Source organism: Anser cygnoides, chromosome 3, assembly GCF_040182565.1.
Source record: "Anser cygnoides isolate HZ-2024a breed goose chromosome 3, Taihu_goose_T2T_genome, whole genome shotgun sequence".
NCBI lineage: Eukaryota > Metazoa > Chordata > Aves > Anseriformes > Anatidae > Anser > Anser cygnoides.
Window position 1 is genome coordinate 54,401,688 of NC_089875.1, and position 20,014 is coordinate 54,421,701.

General features: G+C 35.1%; 1 protein-coding gene across 17 annotated transcripts in view; it reads right to left on the reverse strand.

Annotated features, from left to right (window-relative positions):
- SYNE1 (spectrin repeat containing nuclear envelope protein 1) overlaps nt 1–20,014 on the reverse strand; it is a 311,711-nt gene that overhangs the window by 180,947 nt on the left and 110,750 nt on the right. For all 17 annotated transcript variants that reach the window (XM_013178233.3, XM_048076956.2, XM_048076961.2 and 14 more), the window contains 17 exons: nt 17,849–18,076; nt 17,178–17,276; nt 15,223–15,410; nt 14,991–15,114; nt 13,913–14,079; nt 12,517–12,670; nt 11,592–12,220; nt 11,026–11,205; nt 8,430–8,580; nt 7,912–8,070; nt 6,959–7,141; nt 5,086–5,187; nt 3,679–3,882; nt 3,188–3,395; nt 2,305–2,417; nt 1,434–1,639; nt 216–371 (listed from right to left, as the gene is read on the reverse strand). In XM_013178233.3, coding sequence (XP_013033687.3) covers nt 216–371; nt 1,434–1,639; nt 2,305–2,417; nt 3,188–3,395; nt 3,679–3,882; nt 5,086–5,187; nt 6,959–7,141; nt 7,912–8,070; nt 8,430–8,580; nt 11,026–11,205; nt 11,592–12,220; nt 12,517–12,670; nt 13,913–14,079; nt 14,991–15,114; nt 15,223–15,410; nt 17,178–17,276; nt 17,849–18,076 — 3,251 coding nt within the window. The remainder of the gene's footprint in view (nt 1–215; nt 372–1,433; nt 1,640–2,304; nt 2,418–3,187; nt 3,396–3,678; nt 3,883–5,085; nt 5,188–6,958; nt 7,142–7,911; nt 8,071–8,429; nt 8,581–11,025; nt 11,206–11,591; nt 12,221–12,516; nt 12,671–13,912; nt 14,080–14,990; nt 15,115–15,222; nt 15,411–17,177; nt 17,277–17,848; nt 18,077–20,014) is intronic.

A 20,014-nucleotide genomic window follows, 5' to 3' on the forward strand; every position in this document is an offset into this window, starting at 1 on the left:
TCTTAATGAGAAATGTGTCTACATCAAATTTTGGAATTGTCTTGAAGTTCAAATTTCCTTAAAACTGGGAATATCTGGACTCAGTCTATTTTTAGAGTATATTGCAACACTTTTCTCTGTCTTTCACAAGCACACTTTACCCAAACAGTTCAGTTTCAGTATTACTTTAACAGAGGAAAAAGTGAGAGCATTTTAGGAAAAGTGTTTCATACTACCTTGAAGTCAGTAACTCTTCCAGGAAGTTTTCCACTTTCTGCACCTCCTTTTTCTTCTCGGGAATAAGCTGTTTGCTCTCTCCTAATGCTTCTGTGCTTATTCTTTCTTCCATGTCATGTATCCACAGGCTGAGTTTCTTGTAGTGATCTTCAAAACTACAGAACAGATAAATATTTACTTAAAAAATATTTCTCAGGTGTAGTGAAGTTAGCAAGAAGTTAACTCAGTTCTTTCAATATCCAAAAGACCGGGAAAGCAAAGCTAGGTATACGTTTCATTCTTAGCAAATAGGAGTTGTACACAAAACATAATTCCACGGTGACTACTAATCTAAAAATATTCAGCAACTCTCTAAATATGTTCAGGAAAATCATGGGAACTACAGTGAGAAAAGAAGCCTTCAAAATTTAAAGTGGCAGTGCTTTTATTTATTACTAGACTCAATAAAGACAGAGCAAAAAAAAATATTTTTTTCCAAATCCTCATAATGATATTTTTAAGAGAAAAAAAATGGATAGAAATTGATATTTACTCAGTATTGATACATACAATACCTGGAGTGTTGCGCTTTTAATTTCTCTGACAGAACATAAGTAGAATCTGGAGTGTTCAGAACTCAGCAAAACAGGCTCTAAGTTCCTATGTTTGCAAGCTTTTTACTTACATGAAGGCACACCAACCCACCTTGCTCTTTTATCATTATTGACACACCAACTTTGCTTTCAATTAGCAAGTTTTGAATCTAATTATACCTAAAAGCATTTGATCTCCTCAAATTCCAGCCCAAGGTGTTAATTTAAGAGTGTTTTCTTACTAGCTCTTTAGGAAATATGTACATCTGGAATAGGACAGGACGGGTGCCAGCTGTTCAGAAAGCACATACTATCTTCAAATGCCAGGGCAGAACTTGAAAATTCATCATACCTTTTCCTCCCAGGAAAGTGCATTTGAATTACTGAGACCCCAACTTCTGATCTGGGATCACGTGAGCTACACAGTTCTTCCACATATATAATCCTGACACTTAAGCTAATACTCTCAGAGCTGGACCTGCTGGATTATTATTTTTATTATTAGTTTTTTGAAGAGAACTTCATTTTGTCTTAAATATTTCCAAAGAAAAGGAGCAAACAGGACTAGAGTAACTGGAAATCATTTCAAATTGTGTCCTGTACTTCCACAGTCTGAACATTTCATGCAGTTTATCTTCAACTTACCTTCCAAGGTGTGAGGCACAAGCTTCCAGGGCCTGCTTATCATTTAGACACTGTTTGAAGAATTCATTGAAGTTCTGATTAGACTTTACTATTTGCTCCTGAATATGGATCACAACTGGTTTGGGTAAGCAAGCATACAAACTTTCTCCTTCCTTGCAGGCAGCATCTAACTTGTTTTGTCCCTCACTAATAGAATCCAGCACAATCTGTGTGATGAAAGAATACAGTTTAAACATGCAAGACTTAATAAAGATAAGCAATATTTTGTATTAGAAGATGAGAACAATGTCTAGAAGTGGAAAAAAATCCAATGGATAGTTCAAATAAAATTTTATTAAATGATGCTATAATTCACAGAGCTTGATTTTCCTATCTGTTCCCAAGACAGCCCTGTCTTTCTCTGGATAGTTTATTGATGTCCCAAAGATGTTAGACATTTCAGTAATTATGGTTGCTTGCACTAGCTGTCTGCTCTGTTTGTGCTCTGTCCCAGGAAAAACGGACAAGATTTGATACCTCAGTGTAAATCTGAATGACTGACTAACCGTAAAAGAGAATAGGGGAAGGGGAGGGGAGGGCAGGGCAGGGCAGGGCAGGGCAGGGCAGGGGATTAAAAATCAGAAAAAAATAATAGTTCAGATACATCAACCTCTTAACCTTCCAGAAATTAAACTCTGATATTTCAGAACAGTGAATGTAAACTGTGTTTCCTTTACAGAACATGTAACTTTGTTGAACTAGTCTTACATTACCTTATTGGAAACAAAATCATATGCATGGTAGGTTCTACAAATTATTTTAGAGATATAATTTGGTACATGTAATTGTACTGTCAATTACTATTTTTTTTTTTATTATTTTTTTACTATACCTGCAAATCATGTAGCTTTGCCTCTATAGCTTTGCTGTCTCCAGACCTGTCAGATGATGCTTTTACTGCAGCCTTCACATCAGAAAACCATTCCTGGAATTCTTGCATAGAATCTTATTTAATAAAAAAATATAGATAAGAGGATATATATGTATATATATATATATGTTTGTTTTTTTTAAAAAAGCAGCATTAACCACAATACTGTGCAGCTGTCTCCCACACTTCATTTATCCTTCGGAAACCATGTGTAATAGCTAACAGGATGAGCCTCACTGTCTTTAGTGACACTGGGTGATGAGATTCATTTCACAAAAAGTCAGATGTTTACACAGCAAACATCCAAATTTCAAGAGTCATACTAGGTTCCCCTTTATAGTCAATGGAAAGACAGACACTTCCAGGCTACTATTTATCCTAATTTGATGTTAGATAAACATCTAGATTAATATCTAAGATTAAAAAATATCTACTTCTCTCCACTTATTTCCCAGAGAAACCAGGAACTACTCCAGATGAGGACTTTTGCATTATAAAGATTTCCATATGGTTAAATACATCTCTGAATAGCAAATACACAAAGTGTATTTATGCATTAGAGATGTATACTAAGGAAGAATCTGTGAGAATATGAGGCAGTAACATAGAAGTTGAAGAAAGGTGAGTTGCCATTCATGTACATTACATGTCTAAATTTGAATTCTGTTTTTGTAAAATGCATTGTTTCATAGCAGATGGTAAATGACCATTTGCTAACTTTCTGAAAGGCTCCATACAAAAATAAAGTTGTAATTGCAAGTGACATCACTGGAAACTCTGGCAGGCTCCAGAATGATTCATGGCTGTGGGCTAACGGTTCATATTAATGAGCCTGAAGACTCACAGAGGAAATGTTTTTCCAAGGACTCTTGCAAGCTGGCCTGCGTTCTGGAACAGAGCTGATTCACAGCCTCATATTTCTTTATTAATGAAGTGACAGTGCCACCAAGAGTTTCCAGCTCTACAGAATGGTACTTGCGACACAGTCCATTGAGGTTCTCACGGGCTGAATCAATGCTGCTCTGCTGAAGCTGTAGGTCTTTTTGTGTTTCCTGAAAATGAAGTTATAACATAAATATGACATTTTAAAATAAACGAAAGAGCCCTCTATTTTCTCAAGCATTTCTGCTCCTCCCATACATTCCTTTATTCTACGGTCTACTGCAAGTCTAGACACAATCAAGGGAAGAAGCACTGGATCTGGACCATGCTTTCTGAACTTGCCAAGTGAAATGAATTCTTGAAACTAAAGATCCAGCAAATATATATGAAATATATAAAAAACAGAAGTTCACTGCATTAAAAAGAAATATATTCATTTTCTTCAACACTGACCTTCACTTTATTTAGAGCTTCAGGATCTAGATTATGTGCACAGCTTAAAAGTGTATCTTCCACTTTTGTTAACCAGTCTGTTGTCTGATCAATAAAATTCTGTAACTGCATCTTCTGAGTACTGAAATCTTTTAGTGTCTCTTTTGCTGTCTCAGACATTTCTTTGGCATGTTCCAGCTTTTGCCTTAAATCTGATTCTATAAACTAAAAGAAAAATGTTAACTTTAAAAATACTTAAAACATTTATTATGAAAACTGGAAATATATTGAAAAAATGTAAGGTAGGAAAGTTATACACATTAAAAATTTACTCCATGACTAAATATGCTTTCATGAATAAAAAAATATCAGCCATTCAGGATCAAATCTTAGATATACAGTAATCCAAAGAAGGGATACTAACTTCTTAAAAGCCAGAATGCAAAATGTTATTATCTACTTTTGATAAATTAAACAGCTGATCTTTTATTTCTTTTAATAGTTTGCCATATATATATATATACAACATGATCTAATTACTATGAGCTTTATACAATAAATATTGGTGATATTGGTGAGAAATAAGAGTACTGAGAATCTCACTGTAAAGCAGATTGAAGAAAACACAAAAAGAATGTTTAATCACAGCATTATATGAAATTATAGTAGATGCTAGTTGTATACATTTTACTAATAAAAGGTAAATCAAATAACTTATAATAGGATAATATCTACCACTGTTTTACTGTGGATATGGTGCACATTTTTATCGTATTTATCATATTCAGTATTTTGAAATAGGTGTCTGTTGGTTAGCAGGGATATACTGCAAAATAATATGCTCTAGGTTTTACACTGTAAGTGAATAGATATTAAATTTATTATAAAAATATGATTAAACATGAAGTTTTATTCTCTCACATAAAGGAAATAATTTCTGAGAACATAAGCATCACTACATAATTTGCACATCTTGATAATATAGGGTTCTTGATCAGTATCTGATTAGTAATTTAGGCTTATGTTTACAGTCGGTGCAAAATGTGGACAAGACCTGAATGTTAGATTAAGTTCAGTTAAAATCTGATACCTGCGTTTGAAATAATTATCTACTGAGATACTTCCTTGCTGTGGAAATCAGAGAAGTCAGACTACCTTTAAAAATTTCTGACATGTTGAAAACTGATAACCTCACATATCAATTCCCCTTTAAAATCAAACATCAAAAATATTCATATTTTTGCTTTTGCATCTCTCCTAGAATATAAAAATCTATGAAACTAACCAATAACAACAGTTCAAGAGCTCATCTTCAGTGCTCCTATTTTATCCTTATCTAGTAACAGTTAGTTCAGGACGCTAATTTGAGACTACTAAAGAATACTTATGGTTAAGCATAGGCTGTGATGAACAGTATCTTTATTTTACCTGAAGATCTGCAGGAGGCTCTTGACTATGAGTCAGTTCTTTGAGATCTGAAATTTTAGAGCTTAGCTGCTCCAGCTTCTGTTCTTTATCCTTGACTTGAGACTGTAGAAAAGATGTAGTTAAAGTTTCATAACAAACTACAAGAAGGTTTTAGAGCTTCAAAAGGATGCTTCATCAGTCAGAAAAATGAACAGCAATATAATGAGGTTTAGCAACTAGCAGCAAGCACAGTTCTGTCAGTTTCCTTCTCTAAAGCTCTCCCATTTCTTTTCCTTTATTAGAATCGGTTCAGATTTTTTTCCCTCCATTAAAATAACCAGACATATTTTTAGCATTTAAAATACAACAGCTTTAGTTTCCTAAAGTGGCTGAATAAAGATTGGAATGTCATTGTTTATTTGACTGGAAAAATCTACTGTGGTTGTTAGCTTCCACTAAGTAGCATGCAAAGCATAATAGATGTACTCTGTTTTTTATTACAAGGAAATGAGACCTCAGAAGAAAAATAGACAGAACTAAAAGTCACACTCAAAATGGAATTAAAAATGCTGTTATATGTACGCTGACGCGTCAGGACCTTGTATTTATTGCAGTCATAGATATCCACATTATAAATAAATATTCTGTTTATTTTAAAAGTAACAGAAATATAAAAGAGAAAAATATAATCTGTATAATTGTAGTTTTGAAGTATTAGGCAACAATTTAGTGTTTGTACCACGTTACCCAGACTTTCATTCTGAAAAATTCAAACAGGTCACTCCAGTTAAATGATTGGACTGTGGATTTCAGAATTAAACAGCTACACTTCAGCACCATTCATGAATGGTACAAATTCAGGTGGCTTCAGAAGAATCCTCAAGGGGATGTTCTAGGAGTGTATAATATTAGCTAATATTAGCTAATTGAGAAAGAGACCAGTGGTATGGACAATATACGAGACTTTTCTGTCCATGTGAAATGTGTCAGTGAACTGCCTTTCCTACTGACTTTGCAAAAGACAGTACAGAAAAAGTATTATGAACTATGCATTCTGTGACTGCAGATGTACCCACAGTCCTCATGGTTTCTGTTGTTTTGGCTCTCCTCAAATCAGGTAACACCTGTGGTTTGGGTTTAAATAGTAATGAAGTTAGGTGGTTTGACTGTCATGGTTGTCACAAAGACATTAGGTAGAGTTTGTCCTCAGCAAAATACTGAATTAGCACCATTTCATCTTCTATTGTACTTGTATACGTTCACTGTGCACCTTCATAAGGACATTATTTATTTCAAATGAAGTAGAATATGACTCATTCTATGGTTGACCTGCTGTACATTTTAAGCCAGTGGTGGCAGAATGCTTCCTGAACACTGATTATATTCCGAAATCTGTTTAATACTATTCAGAAAAGAAAGAGAGCATGTTACTGAACTTGTTATAACCTGACATTAAAATCTGCATTACAGTCCACCATAACTTTATTATACTGGCTGGAGAATCTATCTTTTAAGCTGAGATTTTAGAAGTTGCTCATTGCTTAACCTCAGGTGAGGTTGTCTAAATATTCCATGAGCTTCTACTGGACCATAGTTCAGTCCAATGTCCAAATTTTTGAAATTTTTGTCCTTGCAAGAACACATGGTCACCTACTGCTAGAGTCAAAATGACTATGGCATTTAGATGGAGTAAGAGCTGTGCCATTCTTGTTTCTGTCAGAAGCAGACAGCTTCAAATATAGGCTGAAGTGTCATCAGCTAGCCACTGCATTTGTGATAGCATTGCTTGTGCAGGGGACACATTGGTCTACAGCAGTGCAGGTTTATCTATGTGCCTTATATCACTAGAGATTTTTGCCCAAAACATTTTTATTAACAATTTATGCGTAAGCACCTGAAAGTCTTTCAGGATGACCTCCATTCTCTGACTGTTACTCAAGTTGCCGATGCCTTCATTCAGTTGAGAAATACATTTATTACACCATCCATCCATTTCTTTTCCAATTTTCAGGATGTCATCCCATAAAGACACACTTACACTCAGACGGTCTATGTTGTCTTCAATCCTCTCTGACACCTTTTAAGAAAGGAGAACACATAAATACCATTCAAAAATTATTTTTAGATTTCTTTTAGATTTTGAAGCCAATTTTAAGACAAGTGCATCAAAAATAATTAGTTAGCCTAGGCAAAATAATTCTCCTCTTAGAGTTATGCAAAAGTTCTAAAATCTAATTTGAATTTAGTTTCCTAGATCATAAAATAAACAAAAATCATATGTTACTATTTCTAAAAAGTTGTATGTGTTTTGTTTGTTTGTTTGTTTATTTTACTGGGAAATCATTTCAGGTTCAAATAAAATTTGTTATTAAAAACAGCTACATTTATCTTTCTCATGTGATAAAAGAATTTGCTATCAAAGCAGTATAAATATGAAAATGAAAGATATTAATTTCTATATTATGTTTCTCTGTTATAATATCTCTCCCAATGTATTCACATCTTTAATGGTGTAACTTAATATAATGTAATTTACTGCTTTATTTATTTAGTAAAACTTACTGTCATGAAATAATACTGGCACACATTAGGCAAGAATCCAATCCAAATTTATATTCAGAAATGTGCACTGAGTAGATCTATAACAGTTACTTTCATACACTGTTATAAGATTTTTTGTGTAGCAAATTAATGTCATTGCTGTGCACTATCCCTATGATATCATATTGAATATCATATATTTTAGAGTAAACTTTACTAAAAAACTGCACATTCTAAGAAAATACTAGTACTTTAACCTTTGCTCAATTAAAAACTGTATTTTGTGTAAAAACACCAGATTCTTACATCTAGCCATTTGTCCACCGCAGAGTTCATATCTGTTTTCACCACAGTACAGTCACAGTTACGCATTCTTTTCAATTCTGCTAACAAATGTTTTCCTTTATTGGTGAAAGTATCCAGGTCTTTTTGTTTATCACTCAGGTCATTCTTGGCAGCTTCATGCTGTGGACGTAAATATTTGCTTGTTTAATGAAGACTCAATGAAAGAAAAAAAAAAATCTAGTTCTTCAGGCACTCATCTCTAGGCCTGTGGTGTATATTATTCATTTGAAAATGTATTCATTAGATCCTAAAACGTTAAAATAGCAACAATCAAATACCCATTAATGGATTTTACAAGAAAGGCAGAAAGGACTATATTCTTTCCTCACCAGAATCAGAAGAATCTTGAATGTCAGTGTGTCAAGATTTGACAGTAAATTCAAGGAACTTGAAAGACAGCCCAATGGCACATTTCAAACAGAAAATCCTAACAAAATCAAAGATCATTTAAATCCTTCAAATGAAATATATGTAATTACCTTCAATAAAGTTCTCTTGACATCTTCATGATCCTTCCAAATAGATTTGATCACAGAAGCATTGTCAGCACTGTCTATGACTTTCATTACTGTTGACCTCAAGCTCTGATATTCTTTCATCAGATCGATAAGAATACAGGACTGCTCCTTTCTGTAATGGTAAAAGTCTGTGTTAGCATAATTCATGTTTATGTTTATGAAGTAAAGCGAATGTAGTATAACAATTCAGCATGAGGGAATCAGAATGTAGTCCTAAACATATTTTGGGCAGTCAAGGAATTACTAATATTTAGCTTTCACAAATCACCGGGGGTCCATACATCACAAAGCACCTCACTGTACATCAAGGCAGTATATCAAACACCATCTCATCCATATCATATTGTGAAGCAAATGACTTTAGCAAAAGAAACACTAAAACTGGAATTCAAGTTTCTCACTTCCTAAGTTTAGCATCTTACTAACTAGAAACCACATTGTAATAATGTTGACAGTTGCAAGTAATTTTTTAACCTCTTCCTTTAACATGGAATATTTCTTGGATAAGAAGAAGCAGAAGTAAAGGCTAAAGCAATGCAAGATAAGTCTAACTAATTTGTTCTCCAATTATCAGATGCAATCTTTTGTGTTTAAAACATTATATTCAACTCACCTGCTATTGTATCATTGTATTGAAAATAAAATAACCTGATGCTAAGAAAAGTTTTTTTTTTTTTTTTTTTTTTTTTTTTTTCCTTCCCTCTCTAGAAAAGCCTATTTCTGTTCAGGCAACAGACAGAAAAAAAGAATATATCCAATCCATTCTTGGTGTTTATGCTGAAGAAAGAGAGGTGAGATTAATATCATGGATACATTTAATTGTAGAACAGTGTTTACCATTGAAAGGAATTTGGGAAATATGACATTGCCAAGAAAGAGATGCAATTGCTTTAAGACCTGGCCCTTTTCTGAATGTTCCAAAGCACTCTCCAAAAATAATCGGGTTTGGGAGGGTCTAAAATTGTATGTATATGAGACAGAAAACAGTTCAAAATAAATTAGATTAATACTTTAAACAAAAATCAACATTATTTTTACTTTGGTAGGCAACCATGAGGTATGTCATAGTTTTGGCTGGGATAGAGTTAATTTTCTTTGTAGAGACACATATGATGTTATGTTTTGGATTTTTGATGAGAATAATACTGATAACACCTCACGGTTTTAGTTGCTGCAGGGCAGTGCTCACACACAGCCAAGGACTCTTCTGCTCCTTGTACTGCCTGCAGTGAAGAAACTGGGGGTGCACCAGGAGCTGTGAGGGGACACAGCCAGGACAGCTGTCCTGGGCTGGCCAGGGAGATATTCCACACTGTGCAGTGTCATGTTCAGCAATAAAAAGCTGGGGTAAAGAAGGAGGAAGGGGGGATGTTTGGAGTGATGGTGGTTGTCTTCCCAAGAAACCATTACAGGTGGTGAGCCCCACCCTCCTGGAAGTGGCTGAACACCTGCCTGCTGATGGGAAGCAGCTAATGGATTCCTTGTTTTGCCTTTCTTCTGCACCTGACTTTTGCTTTACCTGGTAAACTGTCTGTATCTCAGCCCATGAGTTTTTGCACTTTTACCTTTCCAATTATTTACTCCATCCCGCCTGGGGAGGGTGAGTGAGAGTCTGGGTGGTGCTTGGAGGCCTGCTGGGTCTAAACCACATCCAGGTACCTGAGTATTTTTCAGTTCTAGGTATAGATACACCTACTGCATGTGACAACTGCACAACTGATTTACCCTCAATGACGCATCTATCAGAGGCAGCTATTTTAATAATACATGTCCTTCACTGCCAAAGTGGTGCTATCTAGTTTTTGGCACATCAATACAGAAATTACTTGGCTTACTATTATTAAGGACTTCTACAGGTAAGAAAAATGGGTTGTACCAACATGCCACATGAAATACAAATTAGTAGCAGTGCTAAAGAAAAAGAAGTGGTAAAGATTTTTTAACAAAGCCATTATTTTCATTGACTTAGTTCAAGTTTATATATCTCTTAAAAATACACTAGAAAAATAGAATGAATTCAGCTGGAAAAAAAATAAAAGTGAGAATGTAATCCATGTAGTTGTACAGAAATTTTGTGCAGACGAGATATAAGAGAGGGAAGGATATTTACAAATATATGTATCATCTCAATCAAGAAAAAAGGAACAATAGCACAGCATAAATCAAACTAAAAACATTTTTGATTACAAAATAAATACATATTTTTAATTATTGTGCCAGTAAATCAAATCAAATTTGGACATCACCAAATTGCATCTGTCCATTTAAGTATTAGTCAGGTTTGGAATTGTTCTGCCTCTGCCCTTAGACAAAAATCATTCATTGAGGATGATGTAATATTGAATGAATCTAGCACTTAATTTTACTATACAAATTTTAAAAAGAACATTTAAATAAGTTTTCTTTAAATATAAGAAAAGGCATCTAAGACAAAGAAAATGTTGACAAGTTTAATTAGATTCTTTATTTCTGTAGTTCCTTTCTTTATCAACTTTCCTTTATATATGTAAGTGTATTTGATAATACACTTACATTGATAAATTTAAGATCTACTTACTTTTCATGTATAACTTTCTTGGTATCCTCCCACAGAGATTCTAAGTGGTTAATCTCTTTGTCAATTTCAGAAGCAAGTGTTACATCTTTTTGGGCTATTTGCTTTGCTTTGTCCATGAGCCACTGGAGTTCATGCTGGTGAGAACTCAATTCTTCATCCAACTGGTTAAAGACCCTCAATCTGCAAGTTAAAAGTCAGGTTACAAATTTACTTATCTTCCTTTTCATGCAAGGGAAACCTATGGTATATGGTATTTCTAATAACTGTTGGGAGTTTGGATTCATTTGAACAAAATAATTTTCTGTGACAAAGACTTTCTTCTCTGTTCTTTCAATATAAAAGATTTGAGAGTCTTGCTAAATGTTCTGCTCATGTTTTCCCTACACCCAAACATCTCACTTCCAAAATTTGACTAAATAGATATATGGATTCACATGCCTTGCAAAATGGCAAGTAATGAGACACCCAGGCAGAAAACTCACACGTACCTCCAACTCATCATAAAAAGTCTAGGGACTGCAAGCAAATGAAGAGGTGCCAATCTCAAACATTTATATTGTTTTTACCTTTGCTGGAGGGCTTGCAGTGTTGCTTCTCGTAGGCCCTCCTTGTCGGCCTTTTCCTCAGTATCTTCAATACTCTTCAGCAGCTGTTCTTTATGTTCCATGAAGGATCTTCTCAAGGTTGCAAGAGCTTCTGCCTCACTCTGTTTTGTTCCCAGAAGATTTTGAACTGCTTCCAGTTCTAAGCACAGATTATCCACCACAGCCCTGCATGAAGTCCTCTGCTCAGAATTCCCATGTTTCAGGTGGTATTGGGCCTTAGTAAGTGAACCGTCCAAACTGACAGCAACGGATTCCAATTTGTTAAGAGATTGAATAACATCATGGAGTTCCTTCTCCAACAACTCTGATTTAGCTTTATCCATATTTCCGGTTTTCTCCACTGTCTGCCTGAGCTGGTGGAGCACTCCTGAAGAAGCACTATGGAGCCCCAGGAATACCTGCAGCTGATCCAGAGCCTCTTGTCTTTGGTTAGTTATTTGACTTGCCTCCTGGAAGATCTGAAAGCAATCTTCAGTCTTTCCTTGCAATGTCTGCTGGTCCTCTGGACAGCTGAAAGAACATAATTTATCTACATGTTCCTTCAGACTTCGGAATTGCTGCTTCTTACTTTCAATTTCCATTGAGTGGTTCTATTAGATAAAAAGAAAATATGAGAGCTGGGTTTCCTTTTCCAACCAAAAGTTCAGAAAACATTTTAGTGTTAAACTTATAATTAAAACAAGTACTATTGAGGTGATTTTAGTAAGAACAGTTTGGTGTTATGATTTTGTTTTAGGCTGGTCAAATGATTGAAATGTGTATGTGGCTGCAATAGAGTATTAATTTTCAAGCACAAGTAAATGACCTCCCGCTAGTTTTAGATGAGTATTTATCGGAATATACTGCACAATCTGTCTGCCTTTAATTTTGACATCCAAAAGTTTACCTTATTTTGAGATGCAGCCAGTACTTGATCAGCTGTGTTTATCTCTGAAGTGGCTTGTAGTTCAGCAAGAAACTGCTTAATCCAATCTGAAAAACTAAGTAGGAGCTCATCAAACTGTCCATGCTCAGCAACAAGAGATTGAAGGAGGTTGATCCTATAGGATGTCAAATGTAAATATGAAAGCACTTGACCTAAATTAATCATTTCCCATATTCAAACCCATAGCTGACTGGACAGCATTAAAATCACTGCCAGGTAGAAGGAAAGAAGGAAATGTAGATCTGTGTTACAAAAGTAATGACTGCTGTGTTGATTACTTGACTGGGAAGCACTACCTAAAAGTATAAAATCTGGTCTTCCTTTATTCTACCATTCTGTTCATAACAACTATTAGAAGTCCCCCAAGCCACCAAGGTATGGCTTCTTCAACTTTTCTTCATAGTGGTAGACCCAGCAGAGAATGATATTGAAGCTAACTTTCAGTTCTGTTTATCCTATCTGCAACACTGCATATGAGGTAAATGTCTTATGAATGTAGGCAGAGGATGAGTAGCTGAATGCTCAACTTTCACGGAAGTAAGTGGGGCTGGAGTCAGAGGAACACAATTCAAAGAAAGAACATGTCCAGACGGGTATTCAGCATGTAGCAGACATAAGTTTCTAAACCCTTGCCTTAAAAAAGGCCTCGCCATTCATCCATTGCAAGACTTCCCTTTGAAATTTCTCTATGTGATTTTCAACATGAAAATTTACGTAGAAGCCTGTTACATTGTAAAATAATTGCATTGATAAAGAACCTAAAAAAAATGATGTCATTGACCAGGGTCTATTATTTAAGACACTTTACAAATAGAAAAATATGTACATTCGTCACCAAAACAAATGAAATCTAAATAATACCATACGACATGGTTTCGAAAAGGAGGCAATGTTCCTGAGTCTGATATTAGTCAGTAGCCCAACAATTGAGTATTTATAGAATTGACAGCAAATGAAACATCCAAAGTGGGTTTAACAAGACAGTAGTGTAGCTTTGCACAAGGTAAAGCATAAGCTGAAGAAATGAAAAGCAGATATTACAGATTCCAGAAATAATTTAGGAAGTTACTTGAGAACATGTAATTGAGGAAACAAAACACTATATCCATTTCCGGCACCATACTCCTTGCAATAAATATCTTCTATCAAAGAAGCAGGAGAGTTTATGCCAAAAAGGCAACATGATAAATCTGTGGGATTCCCCACATCCCTGTCCTGGGAGCACAGTGGACAAGGCGACTCTTAAATCTTTGTTTTCCTAATGATAATAATGTAAAACTAGGTTTCAGGACTGGGATTCCTAATCGAGGTATTGGTTACTCTCATTCAACATGTAAAAAACATTCTGAGCACAAACCTTTTATCGACAGTTTGTGGTAAAGCTTTCCACCTTTCATCCAGCTCTTTAAATTTATCTTTTATTGCTTTCACACACTCTTTGGAAGCTGTTGGGAACAGTGACTCATTTAACTGCAACAGGCTCGCATAGATTGAAGCATGAGACTCAAAATCTGCTCTCAAATCCTGGGAAAACAATGGAATGTGCAGAATTTAGATTAAATATGACATCACATTACGTCAAATAACAATAAATCATAAAAAAATCAACTAAATCTTTCCAATACACCACTTTGAAAAAAGCGAATGAGCTCCAAATAACTTGGAGGAACTGAGATCCATTAGGACACAAGGTTACTCAGTATCTCTCAGACAGCTAAAGCTGCCACTGTATTTCAGGAAGGATTCATCAAAACTGTTTTCCTTTCTCTCTCCCAGGACAAAGTGTGACCTTTCCATACAGCTCTACTGTCTGCTAAAAATGGCTAAAATCAAGAGTAAGTTTTGCAACATATTTTCCGTGCAGCATCAGAATTATGAGAAAATACTGGCCCAAACAAAGAAACAAAATAGTAATTTTCCTTCCCTTCAGTAACATTTAAAAGTCAAATTATGGATTGATTGGTGTCATGGAGTGTGTAAAGGATGCTACATCTGTCCAACTGCTTCCTATTAATCTAAAAACAAATCTAAAAAAGCAAAAGGAAATCAGACTTGTGAATTCTACATCCCTGAATATCTTGCTGTCGCTCCAACATTCTTCACATGAGAAAAGGAAGGTATCATTGCTTAATAAAGGAATTTCTCTATAGTAAAGATCCTCTGGCGAGCAGACCAATGATAAATATATAGGATATGCCAGGACATATTCTCTCTTGAGCAGACATACTATATTTGCAAATAACTTTTTTTTCCTTTTTTTTTTTTTGATAAAACAAGAAAAAAAAAAAAGAATATTTCCCTTAAACATTTCCGAAGTCCAGAATCAAGTGACTTGTCAGATGACAATTGAGCAAGCACATACTTTAAATGGTACAGAAACAAACTAGGATATGTAGGGGAATGATCTTGGGAATGATCTTTCAGTTGAAACATACCTGCAGAGATTGCAGTTCACCCGCCAGCTTAACTCTGTCAGCAGAAACATACTGCTCTGAAGGCCTGGCTGCAGCTTCACACCCCTCCAGCCAGGCCAGGAAAGAAGAGAGCTCTTTCTCCTGCCTAAGAAAATCACAACATAGTGATCAATTCAAGTCTTCCCCATCATATCATGGACTGACTGTGGAAAGATCTCTGCAGCCATCATAATAGACATAGGAGCTTACTCACTTCTGCCACTGAGCCAGAAGAGTCTCCAGTAACAGCTGCTTCTCTTTAGCATTTTCTAGCACTTTTTCATAGTTCTGCTGTAACAGTGTAACTTCCTGAGCAGCTTTTTCTTTGTTGGCCACCTTTCGGGCACAGGCTGAGAGAGAGGCCAGAGTGTTGCCCAGTTTTTCCACAGTGTGACAAAGGTCCTAATGAACATGTAAAAGAAAGAGAAGTTATATACATTAATAGCAAAGCTACAGTAAAAAAGGTGGGAAAAAATAACTAAATCTATACTTCCACCAGAAGTTTGAAGCAATGCCATATCCCCCAGATCATGAAGCCACAGTATAAATTAAGTTTATCTCACGTCTATCCTAGATACACGGGTCCAAGTATATCAATCACCACTAGCCTACAGTGGGAAAGTGTTCTTTCCTAAGAACACTGTTAAAGTAAAAATAACAGTCAGCAATGAAACAGTCAGATCTTCTGAACTGGCACACAAAACAGCATGATCGTGTAGGACAATGCTCCAAATCCCAAAGAAAACATTTGCTTTAACTTATACAGATACAGTAACTACAAATGCTCCTGCCAACCTGTGAAGACTGCCACAACCCATGTCATGACAAGGGAGAAATAGGGAACAGTTACAGTAAGCACCTGTCAGCGTTAACCATAGCTGACTCCTGTCAGCGTCTTTTCATAGAAGTGGCATTCAAAGTTGACTAGACTTTCCAGTGTTGCGATTGCTAAAGGGCTGGGAAACTTGTTCACTTGAAAATGAACCAAAAGTAGTAAAATGAGCTAGAAAAGCACAAAATAAAATACATTTAATACCACTGAAGTTCCAATTTACAGGTGTGCAATGATAACAGTAATGGTTATCATGACCATCATGGAATAAATCATATATAGGAGAAATGTGTATTATACAGCAAAACACTGCTGCTGTTTAAACTAAATAATAATAAAAAAAAATAATTTTACATTAAGATATTGGATCACCATGATCCTGTACGCAGGAAAGGAATACAACTGTATACTCAGTATATTCATAATGTTTAAAAGCCAGTAACAATAATGATTACATATGTTGTCTGAATAAATTTTCTATACGCTAGTTCTTTTTCCTGAACAAATATCAAGCTCTTTTTGAAGTGCTTTGGCCAGATCTTCCTTGCATAGAGACTTTGCAAGTAGTTATCACTAAATTCAAAAGGAAATTACATATATTTTTCTGCAATATACAACAAAGAGTTTTTACAGTTTTCTCAGAAAGGAAGACAATGACTATCATGGAAGAACATGTTACATACTTACAGAGGCAGAAAAAAAATGCTACATACACCAAGTTCACTGAGATTTGGGCTTATCTGTAGTCTGAATACCAGTCCAAATTTTCCTTTCCTTTTGCAATGGACTGAACCAAATGTTGAAACAGTCATGTGCCTATGGCACCACAGAAAAAATCTTGTCTGCTGAAAAACTCTGTTCAGTCTGTGCACAGCCCAAGAAAAAGTGCCTCTAGGAAGATCCACTTTAATTTATTTATTTTATTTATTTCAATCACAGACCTCTCTATTCCAAAACCTAAGTTTCATAAAAATCCTTGAGGAACAATAGAACAACGCCTACCAGACTTGTTTCTTATATTGAAATATTCATATAACATATGAAATTAAAAACAAAAACCTGAAGTCTCAATTAATACTTTTGGTGGTCTTTTTTCTAGAGGAGGGAGAAAGCCCTCCAAGCCTGTCTGAAATGGTGAGAGGTCATAGCAGAGGAAAGCTGCTGCTTCTCTGGGGCTGCCCAACCCAAGAAGCAGCCCCTGCCTCCTCCTGTATCCATCCCAGGCTGTGTGGCATCAGGCAGCCCCAGGCCTAGAATTTACTAGGATTTCTGTGAGGAGCTCATTGTGGCTCCATTTCCCTGGACTCAGTGGCAGGAATCACTGACCATGTGCTTACCATGCAATCCTGCAGGGCTCCATACGTTTCCAGTGATGAAGTGCATAATGTGAGAGGCTCAGCTAACTTAGTTTCAAATTCAGACACTGACTGCTGCACCTATGAAGAAAAGGAAACAAATACTAATAATGATAAAATAGCCTAAAATTATCAAGAAATACATACATGGTGCTTCAAATGACATTTTATAAATATTTAGTGCCAAGAGAATATTATCTTTTTTTTTTTTTTTTTGTAGTGCTGGGTGTTTTTTGAAGTTAAAAGTTGCTAACTGTGCTCTACTACTTGGAACTGGGACAATAATAATATCCAAATTATTCCCTTATGATGTATCATATTCACGTACTAACAATCTAAGGTTGGAATTATGTAGTTTATACATATAAACTAGATACTGGATATGTTTTACCATTCTCCATCCAGAAGAATCACTTAGGTTTTCTAAAAGACAGTATAAATTTTTGAGTATGTATAATTTAATGTCTTCTTGAGCCTGCGTGTTAAGTCACTCAAAGCAAAAACTTACCTATGGAGTTCTTACAATTACCTTACAAAGTTACTCATACATTCTAGTTCATTCTCTTATAATATGGTGTTTTATATTTAATTTTGGAAAAATAGAATAATTCAATAAATGCTGCAAGTAGCCCAGTAGATTTTACATTGTCTACCTGTTTCAGACATTCTTCATATTTCTGCTGTGCTGATACATTCCCTGTGATTGTTCCTTCCAATCTCTGTGCATGATCTCTTAGCTCTTCCCAATACCTTTTGATATGAGTCAGTTTGGCTTTAATATGTGCACATTCTCCAGAGGTAACAAACTGGGAAAATGACTCAGCTTCTTCTTCTAGTTTTGAGATTCCAGTTATTTTACCATCTATTTCGTTATTAATAACCTAAAATATAAAGTCATATTAAATAAAGTAGCACAACAGGTTTTTAATGATCAGAATAACATTTTATACTTCCTTCTTTCACCTGTGTTACCAATATTCTTAAAATGTGAGAGGAGAGTTCATTGACTTCGTGAAGTAACTGGTTATGAAAGTCTTTAATATACCCTGTATTTCTCCCTTTCTTCTTTAGATTAGCAATGGAAAAGGTTTAAAATTCAGCCTGACACAAAAACAGCATCCGTGAAGAAGAATTAGAATTTGCTGAGGTGCATATTTTCATCAGTAGGCAAGATGGTTCATATTTTACCATCTCATCACAGCAAATTCATATGCAATTCTCTTAAGGATTCAAAATATTTGTAAGAAGAAATAAGTAAATGTGTAATTGAAAACAATATTTTTAAGAAGTCAAACCCTATGATCTGATTACTTGCTTTTAATAAATTTTCAAGCACTAACAAAATAAAACATGCTATGATTCAAAAACCAATAGAGGTTGTTTTCCTTTTCTAATTTAAATTTCTATTGTATAGTAAAGTATAAATTAAATTAGATGTTGTGGTAAGGTGAGTGTACCCCCAAGCAGAGGATTAAATAAAGAACCACATTACAGTATAAATTTCATTTACCATGAAACAATGGTGATAACAGTCTTTGGCACTTTTCAGCTGTCTCCTAAGTCCATTACTAAATGCATGAAGATTGAGTAACACTGGCTTTATATTTCACTAAGTACATGCCAACAGCTTCCTCTGTTTTTTCCTCACTTACTTTTATTGCAAATTAGAGGTAAACCTGAAAGCTATAACATGCAAGACATAAACGTGGTATTTTATATTTGGTAGCTATTTATTCAAAAAGCGTCTGTGAACTTGCAGATATATTTTCTTTTCAGGACAGAATTCTTTTGAATTCCACAGATGAAGTATATCTTTGGAGTTCTTTTCAAAAGGAGTGAAAAACATGCACTGGGGAGGGAATTGAGAGAGCCTAGAGAGCTCATTGGAATTGAAAGTGGCAATAACATTCTTAGATATAGCATTGTTAAGATATGTATGTATATGACATCAACCTAAAACTTTCCTGAATATGCACTCTCAAAGGTATTAAAAGTGTGTCCACCTTCTGGTATAATTGTGATAAAAATATGGTGCCTTACTTATATAGCTCATAAGTAGCTTTCTTCAACATTCAGAGTCCAGAATTAGCAGGGTGACAGTACACCAGAAAAAAAAAAAAAAGTGGTACTGGAAGCATTTATAGTGTCTATTTATGCAATATATGCTGAATTAATTCAGATTATAAAGTATCTTTTTTTTTTTTATGAGAATATGATGCTGAGGAAAAATACTAGATTTACATCCCTAAAGCTGAAATTATCTAACAATCCAGCAGATACAAATTAGGCAGAACTTGTTTACTCCCACACTATTCAGTTAAATTCACTCAGTTACATAAAAGAAGGTGGATAATTGAGGCCTTCAAACTCCCATTGAGCCTGCCACCAATGGTATCTTCTTGTGATAGCTGTCATTTTGTCCACCAGGAATTTCAGAAAAATGTGTAGGTGAAAATCTGGTTCTGATGACATCATTGGGGTTTTGCAATCAATGTCACAAAAAGCAGAAAATTACCACTATTGTACATGATAATTATGTTCAGCTGACCCCAGTTTTTTTATCTGTTCAGCCAAAGATGTCAGGGAACACACTATATTCTCTTCATTTGCAGTAGTCCTTACTAAAATTCTGTACATGAAATTATGAACTAAGTATGTTGATTAGCATTGTGACATAAACTAAACCATCAGGAAACCTGCAACAAAACATAATTTATTCAAAATCAGGCACTCAGAAATTCTGCTGAAGGAGATCTGTAGCTATGTCCACATATCTGAGGTTGTATGACTCATTTCACTGTTCATAGAGGTGCTTTGTT